Below are 16,771 nucleotides of genomic sequence, written 5' to 3' on the forward strand. Positions count from 1 at the left end.
TAACAGGTAACTAAAGCCAAATTTCATCGGAGTAATTTTTAAACATATCGTGGTAACGACCTGTAAGTAAGGAGCAATTCCCGCTAAGAATAACCAAGCTCTAAAAAATAGCAAGTTTGATAACAAAATCAGTACATCAAACGAATCGACTTTTTATGATGATGCAAAATATATAAATTAATCAAGTATAGATAGAATCACCCATCAGAAGTTACGAGTCTTACAAAAGTAAAACAATTTCGAAAAGGGTAAAAAACTCCCCAAGGAAGGAAAGTGATCAAGATGAGAATTACAAGATCAAATTCAGCATATCAGACAACCTCTGTAAAATGGTTTTAAAACCTAGTTGCAAAAAATCGAACTTCGTTTTCCTTTTTTCGTGGAGGTTGGTCACAGAGGCCTGTCCATTTGCCTTTTTTCGAAAGGTAGTCGTATCAAACAATTGTTTCTAGAACATCAGGATGGGGGCAAGGCTCATTCAAAAACAAATTGAAAGTTCTAGTGTCCTTATTAAGTAGCAAAAACATGCCATTGCAAAGTGGCATTTTCTGCAATTTTGTGGCGCAAAAAATGGTTTATAGATAGCCAAAATCCTCACTACATCGAATAGGGAGATTCGGGGCAGTGCTATTGCGTAACAGTCTTGACATAGTGTTATTTTATCTACGAACACCCGCTTCGCTTTCTACATAGACAGTACTATTGCATTGCCTATGATTTCTGTTCGTTATGGGTTTTGCTTATGTATTGATAGCGATTTAAGTTCGTTTTATACGTGACTTATTATTTGACTTTTCCGCTCGTCTCAGGTTTAACGTAGCTCTTTAATTTTCTTTGGCAAACTTCTTTTGTGGAAAAGTTCTTTTAAATTGATTTCTGTTCGTTCTGAGTTTACGTAGTTTTTATTGGTTAATGATAGGAATATTTGTTTTTAAAAAAATCCAATTTTTTCCCCAAGATCTTGGCTTGCTATTTATATTGGACAAAATTTCCAATATATTGTGATGATAGTTATTCTAAGGAACTATAGATGGATGGGTACTTGGAATATCATTTAAATAAATGGATTGAAAATCTGCATAATCTCTAGACTTCTCTAGGATTGAAGCCATTCTGACCGCTGTCATGTTACATTCGTAAGTATAGACAAATGTTAATCGACTACTCTCAACATCCCCTAACACTTTCAAATTAATCACCACAGGAGTTACGGAGAAACTACAAATAAACCCTTTCGACAACCTTGAATGCACAGATTGTCTTTTGACTTAATTCGATATCTTCTTTATTATGCATCGAAAGTCTTGACTTAATACCCTTAGCCATCCGTGAGATATTTCAATTATGTCCTTTTAACTATATGGATGCACATAGTGGCTTTTGATTCAACTCAACCTCCCCCCCCTCAAGATGCCTCGAAAATTTCAAATTAATGCGCTTAGTCATTCATAAGCTATTGTATATACGCCCTTTTGACAACCTGGAAAAACACAGTTTATTTTGATTTAGTTCAACATACCCCAAAACATGCTCCGGGAGTTTGAGCTTAGTAAACTTCGCCGCTCCCTAGAAACTGTAGATAAGCTCTGTGACAACATAGGATGCACGCATTGTATTCTGATTTATATCCCCAACAACAAATCCTAAAATTTCTAAATTAATATCTTAAGCTATTCTAGGGATGTTGCATAGACGCCCTTTAGACAAATTGGATATTTGATTTAGTTGTGCATCCTCCATAACTTTCCTAAAACTTGCAACTTAACATTCTATTCTGTTACTGAGATATTGCATTTATGTACTAGTTTTAGAAACTGGATGCACTTAAACTTTTTTGATTAAATTCAGTAGTTAGTAGTTGCAGTAATAGCGGTGCCAGTAGTCAAAGAAGTAGCCATCACAGTCGCAATCGCATTAGCAATAGTAGCTGTAGTCGCAGTCAGGGTTGCCACATATAGGAGAAGGTGGGCGGGATGCCCCCCATATTTTTGGGCACTCAGTAAAGCAATGAGTTTGTGAAGCACCACCATTTTTTCGACTCCGCCAAAATTTTCGTTCGGTTCAATAGAGAGCACGAAAATACTGACATATCATCTACGGAAGTCTCGAACTTGATTGGTAAACGTATCAGTTTTTGCGACTTCTACCGTTATTTTACGATGGTGCCATAACTTTCCATTTGGTTAAATAAAGAACATGAAAATAGTGACATGAAATATACCGGAATCTCAGTCGGTAAATGCTGCCGTTTTACTGACTCGTGTAGTGATTTTACGCATCGTATTCAAAACAGACATTATGCCAATTATTGATAAAAAAATGACTGATAAAAATGATCAGTAAGTCAGTAAAGTTCCTCGCTCCCCCCAAACATTTCAGCTAATAACGACCCTAGTCGCAGTACCAAGTAGGTGCACTCGTTATCGCAAGTAGTCACAGTCCCAAATAGTTAAATTCCCAACTATCTGCAGTCATTAGTAATCACAGTCGCAGTCAAAAGTATTACACAGTCATGATTAGCCTAGTTGCAAGCAGTTAAAGTCGAAAATATCTATAGTCGTAGCTGGAAGTAGTCGAACTCACAAGTAGTCGCAGTCGCAAGTAGTTGCAGTCGCAGCTAGTCACGCTCCCAAGTAGTCGCAATCAAAATTATTTGCAATCACGATTTCAAAGATGGCTATTTTTAATTGCTATCTCAAGTTTTGATCCGATGTCTTTGGAGGTAAGGCAGCTAAAAGAGAGTTGGAGGGGGGCTGGCTGCACTCTAATCACTTTTGTCTCTTAAAAAGCGCACAAGAAATTTCGATTTGAAATTTCTAATAAGAAGCTAAAAATAAATAAAGAATACATAAAGCCCGCTTCGATCTTTACTTAGGCAGTATTATTACTCCACCTATGATAATACTAAAAAATGACATGCACACGAGTCAGGAGAAGTACAGAACCCCTCATTCCTCAAGACGACGGTCGTCTAACAACCGATCCTTAATGATAACTGCATCACTTGTCTCTGAGTTTTGTTTTCTCAACTCTTTTAATAAAGTAAACTAATTTGCAGAAGTTTCTAACCTCCTAACCAAGAAAATGACTGTGCTCTAACAACCTATTTAGATTTGCCCGTCACTCTCCATAGCAGACATGATACCAAGTTTTTCGTATCCTCAAATACATCGGAAGCAAATAATAGGTGCATCACCTAGCAAAAATGCCAATCCCTCGTCACAAAGACGATCAGGACATTACATTCAATTGTTACTGATAAGTCCTTACCTTGTCGCAAAATCCGAACAAAATTTTTTCCATGTGTACCACACCCTAAAGTAGTCAACCCCCTGCCATTTTTAAAATGGTGTATTGCTTTAACGAATTTTTGTACCAAAAATCATGTCATGTACTTTGATCATCTCAGTAAAGACTACTCATCAATGAAAAAAAAATTATCTCTCCTGGTTCAAAAGTTGATTATCATGCCAAGAGCCCATTTTTTTATATTGCTTGTTTGAATAACATGTTGTTTTAAATAATGACCAATGAGTAAACTGCCTAATTTGGACTATGTTAGTTTTGTTAGATTTACTGATAGAGTGCATCTGTAGATACGTAGGTCTGGATACTGATCTATGGATACTTACGCCTAGGCTCGACCCTCAAACGCATCGGACGCAAATAATAGGCACAACACCTAGCAAAAGATGCCAACCCCTCATTACAAATATGACTAAGACATAACAGCCAATTGTTACTTGTAAGTCCTTCCCTTGTCTCAGAATTTGAACCAGATTTTGTTTTATGTGTACCACAACCATAAAGTAGTCAATATCTCGACATTTTTAAAATGGTTAAAATGCTGTTGCTTGAACTTATTTTTCTACGAAAAAAACATATGTCATGTATTTTGATCAGCTCACCAAATACCATTGATCAGCGTTAAAAAAATATCTGTCCCGGTCCAAAAGTTAATATCCATACCACAGGCCAGTTCTATATTGTTTGTTTGAATATAAGTTTGTTCGAATAATGAAGAGTGAGAAAATTGTCCAGTTTAGATTATATTAATTTTGTTGAATTGACTGATAGAGTGCATGAGGGGCGTAATTTGCTATGGGGCAGGGGGAGCAACTACCCCTTCCAGACCTCGGTTTGAGTAGCAGCAGTAATAGTTGCATTAGTCTTTCCGCAAGCAGGATTAGTCAATGTAAGCATAATTATTGTGCAAGTAGCTGTGATAAGAGTCCTTGTGGTAAGAGTAGTTTATAATAGCAGTAGTTCTGCAGGGAATAATAGTCGTTGAAGCTTTAGCAGTAAGCTGGATGAATGCTATGCGGTTTGGATTCTTTTTGTAAACCAAAATTTCCTCTGATTCTGCATTACAACTTAACTTAATAATACAATTCCTATTTACATGCAAGGGCAAAATCCTTGAGCCTAATGGCAGGTTTGCGGGAAACATAGCTAGTGTAGAAGTCCTTTCATAGCCCACTTACAAGAGGACATGAACTTCCCTGGATATAACTAAGATTTAATAGTTGGTTCCCTACCCTAGATGATCATTGGTAAACAGATGTGACATACGTACACGTACAAAGTTGGGGGAGAGACACTCTTTTCTTTATAGGCATTTTAATAATAAAAACTAAAAATACGTTTGTACGATTTTGAATTCAATAAAGATTGCTTTGATTAAATACTATCTTTAATTTTTTTTTTCCCAATGTCATTTGGAGCTTTTGAGCACCCTAGGGCACAAAAGGCTCTTAGGAATGTTGCATGTCTTAGAAAGAACACTAGAAACTAGGAATTCACGTTGGAATGTATCCCTGACCCAGCTTAATACGATAATCTTTTCTACTGAGTCAGAAAGAATTAATTGAATAAATAATGTATGGGAGATACATGACTTCATTTAGTTTACGCTAGCTCAGAAAATATGATGCTGAATATCTCCAATTCACAAAAATCGCACCTGTGTATATCTATATTAGAGCTCCTGTTAGTCACAGTTTGGTTCCAGAAACAGGGGCAAATATTTCAAATCAGAATATCCTAACACTTCATTCAGTGTTTCTGAAAAATACGTTTGATGGCTTCAATATGACACTTAATTGTAGATCCAAGTTCTAGTTCGTTTCAAGTTTTTCCTCCAAATTAAACAGGAAAGATGGTCGGGCACACTTTAAGTAAAAAATCCTACTCTATACCCAACGCTACGCAAAAATACTGCTCTTAGAAATTCGAAGGTTAAGCAAGTGCTTTTTGTTGAAAAATGCTGTGGAAAATCATGAACATTCTGATTTTGAAAAAAAAAAAAAACATAAGACAACAAATGATTTAAACAATTGTCTACATACCCTAAGTCACTTGTACAGAACACACTTTCATGGGTATCAATCTGCTTTTCTGGTGACATCCTTTTTTTCATGCCAAACACTATCCTCGGTTGAATACTAAAAAATACAACACAGATTTCAAAACTTAGTAATTGGAAGACAACTCAGTTTGTTATCTTTCAATTACGATTTTAAGATAAATTCTACTTCTAGATAAGAAACCTAAGTTAATAAGCATCTACCTCATTGCGAAAAACAGCACAATCAATTAACGGAGTTAAAAGAATAGAAATGAAAAATCTAAGAACAACCCAAATTTAATTTTGTTTTCTTTTGTTGGAATATCTAACTTACTTTTTTTTTTATAGATGACCTCAAGTTTTCAAGTTACAAATACTGATTATTATTCCACGATATTTGCTATGGCCAGACCAAGTAAAAAAGAAGTAAATTATAGGGTTTTCATTAGCTTCACAGGAAAATGAAAGGAGGAGGGCCTTTCACATTATGAATGCTAGAATCTACTTAGTTCTATGTCAGGTTGTCTTTTTCTGCAAGTACCTTAGCAGCGCTTCATTTGGAAGACCAGTGGCTATTTTAGGGGGGCAGAGTTACCCTGGGTGCAGAGATTTTAGGGGCGCAAAATTTCACATAAATAATCTAATATTTATAATCGTCTTGTAATTTTATTTTTATTAAAATTAAGTAGAGGGTGTAGTTGGCAGTAAGTATAAGCAAATTGAATCCGAGATTTTGATTTCGACATAAACCATATATTTTTCCACATAAATCAAGAAAAGTCAGATTTAGATAAATGAAAATTTTGTTTAATGAACAAAAATTTTGTTAAAACTTGGCCTGAAAATTATTTGGGATAAGGGGGGGGGGCTAATCAAGATTTTGCCTCGGGCGCAAGATAGGCCAGGCTCGCGACCGTTGGAGAATTACCAGAGAACTAAAAACTCCCTATATCATTGTAATAGCAAACAATGACATAAGATTTCCCCTGTGAAGGGAGGGAAGGACGAGTAATTTTTTTGAGAATACGATTTTTATACAGCTGAGCATAATTTGATGACCTGCTTCCGTTGTTGACAAAGTCGTAATCTAAAATATTCCATGATCACTTCTTCTTTTATTCCACAGATTTGTGCACTGGTTTGTATAAAAGCATACAAAAATTGTTTATAATCAAAGCCAGAAATTATACACCTAAGCCAGGAATGAGGGGTGTAGGGTTACAAGCCACAGGCATCCTTCCTGGCTGATTGAAGGGGCGACATGCCCGCTTGGTGTCTGTATTCACAAGCACAAAAATAGTTGAATGTTTATAATTTAAACAAGGTGCTACATGTCTACGTTTCTGTTATAAGTTCAGCACTGAGGAGGACACTGGTCTTCCAACTATAGAGACTGAAAATCAAATTGTGTCGACTCAAGAAAATGTAGGGGGGGATTTTTGTAAAATCAATCGGACAATTTTTTTGATTAAAAACAAAAAAGTATCTTTCAATGAAAAAAAAAAGAAATCAAAATGTAAAAAATGGAAATATAGGAGGCTAATACCCCATCCCCCATAGGCACTCCTACAGAAAATCCTTCCCTGATTTCGGGTCAAAGAAGGTCCAACATATCTGCCTTTCTTATAACAAGTGGGTGTTGAGGAAGCAGGAGTTTGAGGTGTTGAGGAAGCAGGAGTTTGAGGAAATACAGTACAAGCGTAAGGAGGGATAATTATCATTGGCAGTGCAATAGCGCTGCCTAAGTAGAAGCGACTTATTGTATTTTTTATTTTCCTTTTTTTCAGATCAGGGCACTTCATATAAAAGCAGTCGTCTTAGAAACTACGAAAGGGACTCATTCAACTGGAAACTGAAAGTTCTAGTGCCCTTTTTAACACTCTAAAGATTGGAGGGCAACCAACCTACCCACTAGTCACTTCCCCAAACACATCCAATCAAAATTTTAAGATCACTATTTTATCCAGCGTAATTGAAAGGTCCAATAAATATGTCTTTGAGGATGACACTCCCCCCCCCCAAAGTCCTCAGGGCAAGGGTTGTAAGTTATACCCCAGGAAAATACAATGGAAAAGGTGGTCATATAAACCTTGCAGAGGGCTCATTGGATTAGAAATAAGATATTCTAGCACCTTTTTCAAGAGTCAAAATGATCGGAGGGCAACTGCCTCCCTCCTCAACCTCACGTCCTATTTTCCCCCAATGCATCCGATAGAAATTTTGAGACAACCAGTTGCACAAAAAATAGTCCAAAGGTCACATAACAAGGCCTTCGGGGTTAACACAACCACCCAGAGTTCGGGGCAAGGGTTGTGAGTTATGTCCTGGGGGCATATAAGGTTTTTGTGGAAGAGGTAGTCGTGTAAACTTTAGAGGGGGCTCATTTGATTGTAAATATAAAGACTCTAGTTTCCTTTTAAAAGTCAAAAGTAATGGAGGGCAACTAGCCCCCCCTTCGACACCCTCTTTTCCCCAAACACATCTGATTAAAATTGTGAGACAGCCATTTTGTTCACAATAGTCCAAAGAGTATATAACAGTGCCTCCGGGGTCGACACAACCCCCCAAAGCACAGGGGCAAAGGTTGTAATTTACGCCCAGGGGCATATACGGTTGATGGTTGTATAAACTGCAGATGGAGCTTACTTGTTCGGAAATTGGACGTTCTAGTTCCCTTTTTAAGAATCAAAAGAAAATGGTGGGCAACCATCCCCCCAAGCCAATCATTCCCTGAAACATATCCAATTAAAATTTTAAGAGAGTTTTTTTTCAGCATTGTTGAAATGTCCAGAAATTATGTCTGTGGGGATGTCAACCTTCCCACAGTCCTCCGGGCAAAAGCTATAAGTTCGGCAATTCGTTCTTTGTTTACATTACATAAAAAACAAGTTTTTTCAACTGAAAGTAAGAAGCGACATTAAAACTTAAAACCAACAGAAATTACTCTGTATATGAAAGGGGCTGTTCCCTCCTCAACGTTCCGCTCTTTACGCTAAAGTTTGACTCTTTCTTACAACTCTACTGTTTAAAACAATAAAAAAAAAATTACCGTAAGATCGAGGCGCCGAGGAGGGGACAACCCCTCCTCCTGATGGTCTCGTTACGATTCTATGATTTTTAGGGGGTGTTCCCTTCTATTTTCTAAAATAAGGCAAATTTTCTCAGGCTCGTAACTTTTGATGGGTAAGACAAAACTTATAAAACTTATATTTTAAATATATTTATGTTTGTATATTTAATTTTGATATATTTAAATCAGCATAAAAATGCAATTCTTTTGATGTAACTATTGGTATCAAAATTCCATTTTTTAGAGTTTCGGTTACTATTGAGCCGGGTCGCTCCTTACTATAGTTCGTAATCACGAGCAGTTTGATGTAGTATATGCTATTGAGAAAGGTATGCATGTTTAAACTTTACTTTCCAAAACGACGAATGGCATTCAGGTGAGCCTTTCAGGGAATGTTGAGGGAGTTTTGAAATAAATCATAGGACGTTATGCGTATACAGATTGTCAAAAGGGCATAACTCAGGAACGACTGAATATATTAATTTGGAACTTTCATGAAACGATAAGGGAGATGTTGAAAAAGGCAATATTTGCATGCTGCCGCAAGTACTATAACTACCACCACTACAACTACTACTACCACACTACTATATTTACAATATTAAGGGGAAATTTGAACTAAATCAAAACACCCTATGTGCATGCAAATTGTCTAAAGACCGTATCTCAAGAATTGATTTGGGCATTAAGTTGGATCTTTCAGACAATGCTTAAAGGGGAAGATCATCTGACCAAAAGGCAATATGTGCACGCTACTACTAATATTGCTATCACTTGTACATTTACTACTGTTGCTACTACTTCACTAATCTTTTGCTGCAACTACTTGTAAGGCTAAGAGCTTTTTAGATGAAAATTTCAAGAAGTATATGAATATATAGGTTATCAGAAGGACATACCCACAATGTCATGGCAATGGCTAGTTGTATTAAGTTGAAACTCTCAAGATATAATGAGAGGGATGTTCAACTGACCGAAACGCAATACGTTAATACTACTGTGACTACTATTACAACTATGCCTAAGGGTATGAAGGTGAAATTTTCAGGAAATATTGAGGGGGAAGGTAAACTGATCCCACAACAGGCCATTTGTATGCAGGTTGTCGAAAGGGCGTAACAGCAATATCCTAGGAACAGTTTGTTGTCTGGAGTTGAAACTAACAGGATTTGTTGTGTTTAAATCAAAAGACACTACACCCACACATGTTGTCGAGAGGACGTACCTGAAATGCTTCAGGAACGGTTAATGGTATTAAGTTGAAACTTTCAGCGTGTGTTGAGGAGGATGTTGCAGAAACCAAAGGTGCTATGCGAATGCTACTACTACTACAATGGTGCTAATGCTGCTGCTGCTTCTATTCACACTACTACTACTACTGCTACTATTATTATTACTTTTGCTTCTAGTACTGCCACCAAAGCTAAGGCAACTATGATTAATGCTACTGCTGGGACTATTACAGCTTCTACTAAAACTGAGTTTATTAAGGCGAAAATTTCAGGAAATATTGAACTGTATGGATTTAAATCAAAAGACACTACACCCACACAGGTTGTAAGAGGATTTACCAGAAATGCTTCAGGAACGGTTAATGGTATTAAGTTGAAACTTTCAGTGTTTGTTGAGAAGGTTGTTGCAGAAACCAAAGGTGCTATGCAGATACTGCTACTAATACTACCACATCTATTGCTACAATGCAAGCTAAGAGTATTAAGGCGAATCTTTCAAGGGATATTTAGGCGGATTTTGAACTAAATCAAAGCGAACTATGAGCATGTAGATTTTCAAAAATTGGACAAAGCAATATCTCAAGAACAGCGTATATCATTGAGTGAGATCTTTAAGGGTAGGTTGTGGCAGATTTTGAACTACCCAGATGGCAATATGTGTATACTATTTATACTACCATTACATTTACTATAACTAATGCCACTAAGGGTATTTAGGGAACGTTTAGGGAGAGTTTCAATTGAACAAAAAAACTAGATGTGTGCAGGTTTTCAAAAAAGCATATAAACAATATCAAAGGCAGCGCTGCTCTATAATAGCTAGAAATACCATTAAAACTTTTAAAGGAGCTAATTAAAATGAAAACTAAAAAATCTAGTGCCTTTTTAAGAGTCAAAAGATATTGGAGGGCAAGCAGCCCTTAACCCAAGCCCATTCATTTTACAAACACGTCAAGTCAAAGTTTTGAGACAGCCATTTTGTTCAGCATAGTAGAATGGTCCAGAAACTATGTCTCTAGAGATATTGAGTATGTCAACCACTCAAAATTATACAATTGGTATTTTATGCTTTAAAACTAAATGTTACATTAAAACTAAATTACAAGGCACTGTGTGTATGGTTGCCAATAATACACTGCAGCAATATGTTGAAAACTACTGGTGGTATTAAGTTGGAAATTTTGGGGCTAGTGCAATTACAACTACTGCCCGTGCAATTGAAATGAATCAATAGAGTGTAACTGTATCCAGGTTGTCGAAGAGTATAGATAGAATTTTTTGGGAATTGTATTAAATTTTATTTTTCAGGTCAACCTGAGGAGTAGCGATGGCGCCTGGATGTATTTTAAACTACAGACGAACAAAGCAGGACAACTGGTGCTTGGCAAGAGAACTTTTCTATAGAAAAAAGGCGTCTAACTAATGAAACGCTGCAGGTCATAGAGCAAAGCCAGAGGGCAAGACCCCTTTGGGACATAGCAACTTATCGAAGGGTTAACGGAGTGCAAAACAGACTCAATTCACCCGTACTGAACAAAGTCTTTTGCAAGGAAAGACAATGTAAGAAAGCCATGGGTATGATCCTTGGAATACTGGTGAATTTCTTCAAAAGCTATCTGTGCTGATTTTGAGGCTTCTTCTATGCTGGAGCTTCTGTGACATGTTAGTAGATCATCAGTACACATGCCTCTAATATCAATGGTTGTGGAGGTTTTAAGGTCAGATATAAATAGAGTACTTAAAATTGAGTGCTAAAAAAAGAGTGCTTAAAATTGCTCCCTGCGGAAGGCCATGTTTTATTAATCAAGGGATGAAAGTTCCTTCCCTACTCCTACATAGAAAGTTTACCCTTCTAAATAACTTTCAATAAAAAGGCTTATTTTTTGTGGGAATCCAAACTTTAGCATTTTTGAAGTCATTTTTTCATGGCATAAATTATTGTAAGCTCCTTCAAAATCATACAAGACTGCTGCGGATATTTTTCCTTCTTCAAATCCTGTTTTTATAAAATTTTCTAATCTGACTATGTTATCTAGTGCACTATGATGTTTCCTGAAGCCTGTATGCTCAGCCTGAATCAACTTGTTCTTTTACATGAACCACTCCAGCCTTTTGTAGACCAATTTCTCTAATAATTTTCCTACGCAAGGTAATATAGAAATAGGTCAGTAGGACTTAGGGTTGTTGCTTGGCTTCTGCATTTTGAGAACTGCTTTAATGATGGTCGGTTTCCATATCTGTGGGAAAGTACTATTAAGTCAACACTGGTTAAATACCATTAATATTCTTGTTCTGAATTTTTCAGGGCTTTTTATTAACCACAGGTTGTCTACCTTGTCAATTTTTCCACCAAGGCTTTGATGGATTGTTTCTATTGCCTTTCTGAATCCTTTGGTCTTAGGTATAGAAAAGTCAGCTGCTTTCAGAATGGTATTGTTAAGCAGGGTGGTGGCTTCTTTTGGATTCTGACATGCATCTACTTCAATATAATTATGTATCCCCAGAAAATTCTGGAACCATGGCCAATTTGCTTTTCTGTTTTGGTATTGAGGGGGGCCTTCTTCTAAAATGCTATCTATCTCATACAGGGAAGTTAATAACCCATAGTGGTCCATAAACAATTCATCAATTCTTTCAATCGTAATAGTATCTCCTATGGAGCTGCTTCCAATCTGGAGATCTACAGTGGAAGTGGTTTTACTTCTTGGGCAAGAATATGCGTTTAAATTCTTTGGGGTAAATACCATTACATTTCCTCCCTCTTCAATAATTTTTCTATTTTCTTCCCTGTTTCATTTGGCTTTTTATCACTCTAAAGTTTGCTATGACGATTAAAATCCCCAACGCTTAATAGCTCATCTTCTGAAGCAACTAGTTTTTCAATATTACTCAAAATGTCTAAATTTCCATTTGGGTTATAATAAGAGTATATTTTTATTCTTTTTCCATCTTTTCTTTCTACAAGTATACCAACAACATCATTATCTTGGGTGAGATTAATATTAATAAGGCTACTATGTTTAAGGTCTTCTCTGATAAGAACAGCAGCTCCTCCTCCTCTTCTTAAAGAGCTCCCATCTTTCCTGTATATTTTATACCCTTGTATTTCTAATCTTTTGGCTTCATTTAGAATTGTTTCTTGCAGGCAAATTATATCCACCCTTCTTTTATTGATAAACTGTGTCAGTTGAGCTATTTTCTTTTTATTTGCTGAAATTATGTTCCATTGACGAACTGTAAGGGGTTTTTTGACTTTGAATCTTCGACAGCAGGGTTATTGACTGCCATCTTGTTGGGGCTTGGAAGTGGTGGGGTGATTGCTTAATTGGTCATTATTCTGAACCATTTGGCTAGTGGAGTCCCTGAAACTTTCTTTACTGCTTATGGATGGGTTTGATTCCAAGTTCCTTGCTTTTGAGGTAATCTCTTGAAATATATTATTTGCCAAGGTGGAAATGTCAGGATCAAAAAACATTTGAATAACTTCCATTTTCAGGAGAGCTTTCACTGACTCCTGAAAGTTGCTGTTTTTGATAAGTTCCATTACAGCAATTGCTGTCATCATTCCTTCGAATCTTTCTTTTGTCTCTCTCACCAAGGCACCTAATCTTGCATTCTGGGAGTAATTTTGATGATGAGTAACTGGGAAAATTCCTGGTAGGGTTATTGGTCTAGATGTTCCAGTAACTGAGGTTGAATTAGGGGTTGATGCTAATGAGCCATAAAAGTTTGATTGGATTTCTGTGGCTGAACTTTTACTCCAGCAGGTTTGTGATGCTTTTTGGATCAAGGTTGTAGGTTTAAGTGCGGGTCTGTTAGTGGTAGGGGTTCAAGGTGTTGGGATATGTTTTTGAATTGGCCCTGTAGGACCAGGTGATAGGGGCCACAATACTGGGTCTTGAATGGGGGGAGGGGTAAAGAGGTTGGCGTTTTAGAGCTGCTGTAGGGCCACAAAGGGGGAGTTCTTTCATCATTACTGCTGCTAGTCCAATGGGAATCTGCTGAGTCTCTGCTACCCTTAAAATTTGGCAACGTTTTACATATGCTTTGCAATTAGTAGTTTTTATTGGTTTATGTATTCCTTTGCAGTTCTTGCAAAAAGCTGATTTTGTGCAGCTTGTTTCAGTATGATCTTTCTCAGAGCATCTGGTGCTAAAAATATCAGTGGCCAAACATCTATTTTCTGTATGTCCAAATAGAAAACATTTTTTGTACTCATTGTTTTTCTTTGTATGTCTTTATTGGCTTCTGATTTCCCATCACAAAAACTTTTTGTGGAGGGGTCTATTGCTAAAGGATTAATACAACTGACTTACTTTCAAGCATCTGGTTTGCTACTTTCCTTTTTAGTCTTGTCACCTCTAGGACTTCAAGCTGATTTCCTCTCTCATCAAAAGAGCTGCTTTTGATTTCTTCTGTCGAATAATCAGATGTGATATTGCATACTACCACCTTACAGGATTGCTTCAATTTGAGTTCCATTTTTTCTACCTTTACTACAAAGTTAAGGACTTCTTTAATCTGCATGGCTTGTTGTGTAAGTTGCCTATTCTGTAAATAAATGTCTATGTCACCAGATCTGAGGACATTTATTTTGAACTTATTGAAATGTTTCTGAATGTTTCTGAATTTATGAAATGCACTTATGAATTGTTTCAATATCTTTTATTGAGAAGTGAATGTCCTTATCTACCTTGATGGTTGTCTTGGGGTTGAAGACCTTTTTTGGGATTGTCTTGTTACTGGGGAAGGAGGGAAATCTTCAGGTCTCTCTTTCTTATTTCTCTTTGGTTGTTGGATTATCTGAAAGCCATCTTTAGTAAGGTATTCAGGTGGTAGTGGTGTTGGGCTTTCTGTCCTTGGTGAATAATTTATAGTCATAAATGCTGCTTTTTCTGAATCAGCTTCATCCATAGGTTGCTCTGGTGAGAGATGGTCTATGAAAACTATCTGGTAGGGGTTTAATCCCCAACTCATATTATATCAAAAAGAGGGGGGTTGACTATTTGTATAGGCTACATATATATAGAGTTGACTGTGTATAATGGGGAAAATCCAGGAGCAACAGGGTCTTAAAACCAGTGGAATGATTTATCTGTGCAGTAGGTGTATGCCTGATGCTTGCAGTATATACTTGCTGTGATATATTGCAAAATAAATAATTCTCTCAAGTTTTTGAAAACCACATGAGACCAAATTTGAAAAAGCCCTACTTTACTGATTTGATGTTTTTACTTGTTTTCTGCAGGTCAGATTTTCACACTTTGAAGATTGATCTCTTATACTTACTTACTTAAAGTTGTTCAGCACCATCTGGCAGTTGCCCTGCCTGTTTGATGATTTTTAAGTTATGTTGACCACTCAGTAAATGCATTGAATTTGCTGCTGTGCTTCTCCCAGGACTTGTCAACTCTGTTTTTGAAGCTATTGATGTTTGGTACTTGGATGGCATGTTCAGAGGTTGTTCCATGTGTTGACTGCTTGCACTGAGAAAAAGTTTGCACAGGCACATTTTCTGGCTTCTGGCTAGTACACCTTTTCTGAGTTGCCTCTGGTTTGGTTTATGGCATTTTCCTGAAGAACTTTTCAAAGGGCAGATTTTCTATTTTGGCTTTCATCTTGAATATCTGGACAGCATCTCCTTGCTTTTGTACAACAGACTTGACAGCTAAAGAGTTTTTAGGCAGTCTCCATATGGCTTCCCTTTTAGGTCTGGCATCACTCTGGTTGCTCTAAGTTGAACCTTTTCCACAGCTGTGGAGTCCCCAATGTAGAATGGCCCCCAGGCTAAGTTTCCATACTCAGTGATTGGCCAGACCAGAGTTTTGCACAGCTGGGTGAGCATCTTCCTGCTGAAGTACTTGAAGGATCAGTGGATCAAGGACAGTACCCCATTAGATTTATTGGCTGCTGTGTTGGTTTGGAGGTAAAATTTGAGCTTGCTGTTAATGATGATGCCAAGGTCTTTTTCCTTACCTTCAACTAGAATAGTGTGTGTTTTGCCCAGTGTGTCTTGAATCATTAGATGAGGGGGTAGCTGTCTTTTGGTCTACATTTCACATTCCACAATTTCAAATTGCAATATTCAGCACTATTTTTGTTGAGAGCATTCAAAAAACACACAGTTAAACTGAAACAGTAGGAAAGTGGTTTATGTTTGAGTGGCCTAATAAATAAGGGTTAATTGTTATAGGCCTAAATTAATATTTTTGTAATAGACCTAGCCTATATTATGCTCAAACAACCTATTTGTAAAGTAGTGAAACTTTATTTAACCACTTTTCAATAGCTTTACTAATGTTGTAACTTCTTTGAGAGGTTACAAAATGAAATACCTTTGGGGTCCCTTTAAGAGCTCAAGATGTAACTAGCCCTAGAATTACAATTACTGAATTCTTAAATAGCATAAAAAGGCACCAAATGATGTTTTCCTTACATCTTAGCTAAATTACATAGCCAACAACAAATTCACCAACTGGTTAAATCCATTTGTAGAGTCATGTAATATTTGCATGGACTGGTTTTAATAATGTTCTAGGCTTCATATAGTCCAGCCACCAGTATGAGAGGGCTGAAATCAAAATATGGGTTGGTGTTGAGGGGTTGGGCATGACAGCCTCCCTATTTTGTCCATTTCAATCCATTTTCAAAACTTCCTCTCTTTCACCTTAATGAATTCAAATTCTAGATACCACTGAAGAATAACTTAATAAGAAAGACTTCTTGATTTTTTTTTATCTAAAAAGGAACAACTCTACATTAAATTCTCTAGGCAACAGGAACATATTTTTGAATCAATTTGAAAAGTATACCATTTGTGTAATTTTTGAATTTCCTCTTAGCAAGTTGAAAGTTGCCAAATTTCGGGATCAAGGAGGCACACTTGTGCCTCTTTAAAGAGGCGAAACACGACAATGCTAAGCGATCTTCGGTTCTAGTGGTCGCAGAGGGATGGAGAGGGATGCATTTCGTAGCCCGAGCTCCACCTAAGAAACCTGCCAAATTTCATCCCCCTCCGACTTTTCCTTCATGGGGAAAATCTGGCCGAAAGTTTCGATCCCCCAAACCCACCCACCCCCCCCCCTGTAACGTTGTCCAATCGGACTGAAATTCACAAGTTAA

General features: G+C 37.0%; 1 protein-coding gene across 2 annotated transcripts in view; it reads right to left on the bottom strand.

Annotated features, from left to right (window-relative positions):
• Positions 1 to 16,505, bottom strand: part of LOC136029451 (ninein-like protein) — a 123,318-nt gene extending 106,813 nt beyond the window's left edge. For both annotated transcript variants that reach the window (XM_065707896.1, XM_065707872.1), the window contains exons 1-2: positions 16,462 to 16,505; positions 5,349 to 5,444 (exon numbers count right to left, since the gene is read on the bottom strand). In XM_065707896.1, the coding sequence (XP_065563968.1) occupies positions 5,349 to 5,419 (71 nt within the window). In that variant the 5' untranslated portion in view covers positions 5,420 to 5,444; positions 16,462 to 16,505. The remainder of the gene's footprint in view (positions 1 to 5,348; positions 5,445 to 16,461) is intronic.
• Between the last annotated feature and the right edge of the window lie 266 nt (positions 16,506 to 16,771).

The sequence above is a fragment of the Artemia franciscana genome, chromosome 1 (genome assembly GCF_032884065.1).
Source record: "Artemia franciscana chromosome 1, ASM3288406v1, whole genome shotgun sequence".
Classification (NCBI taxonomy): Eukaryota; Metazoa; Arthropoda; class Branchiopoda; order Anostraca; family Artemiidae; genus Artemia; species Artemia franciscana.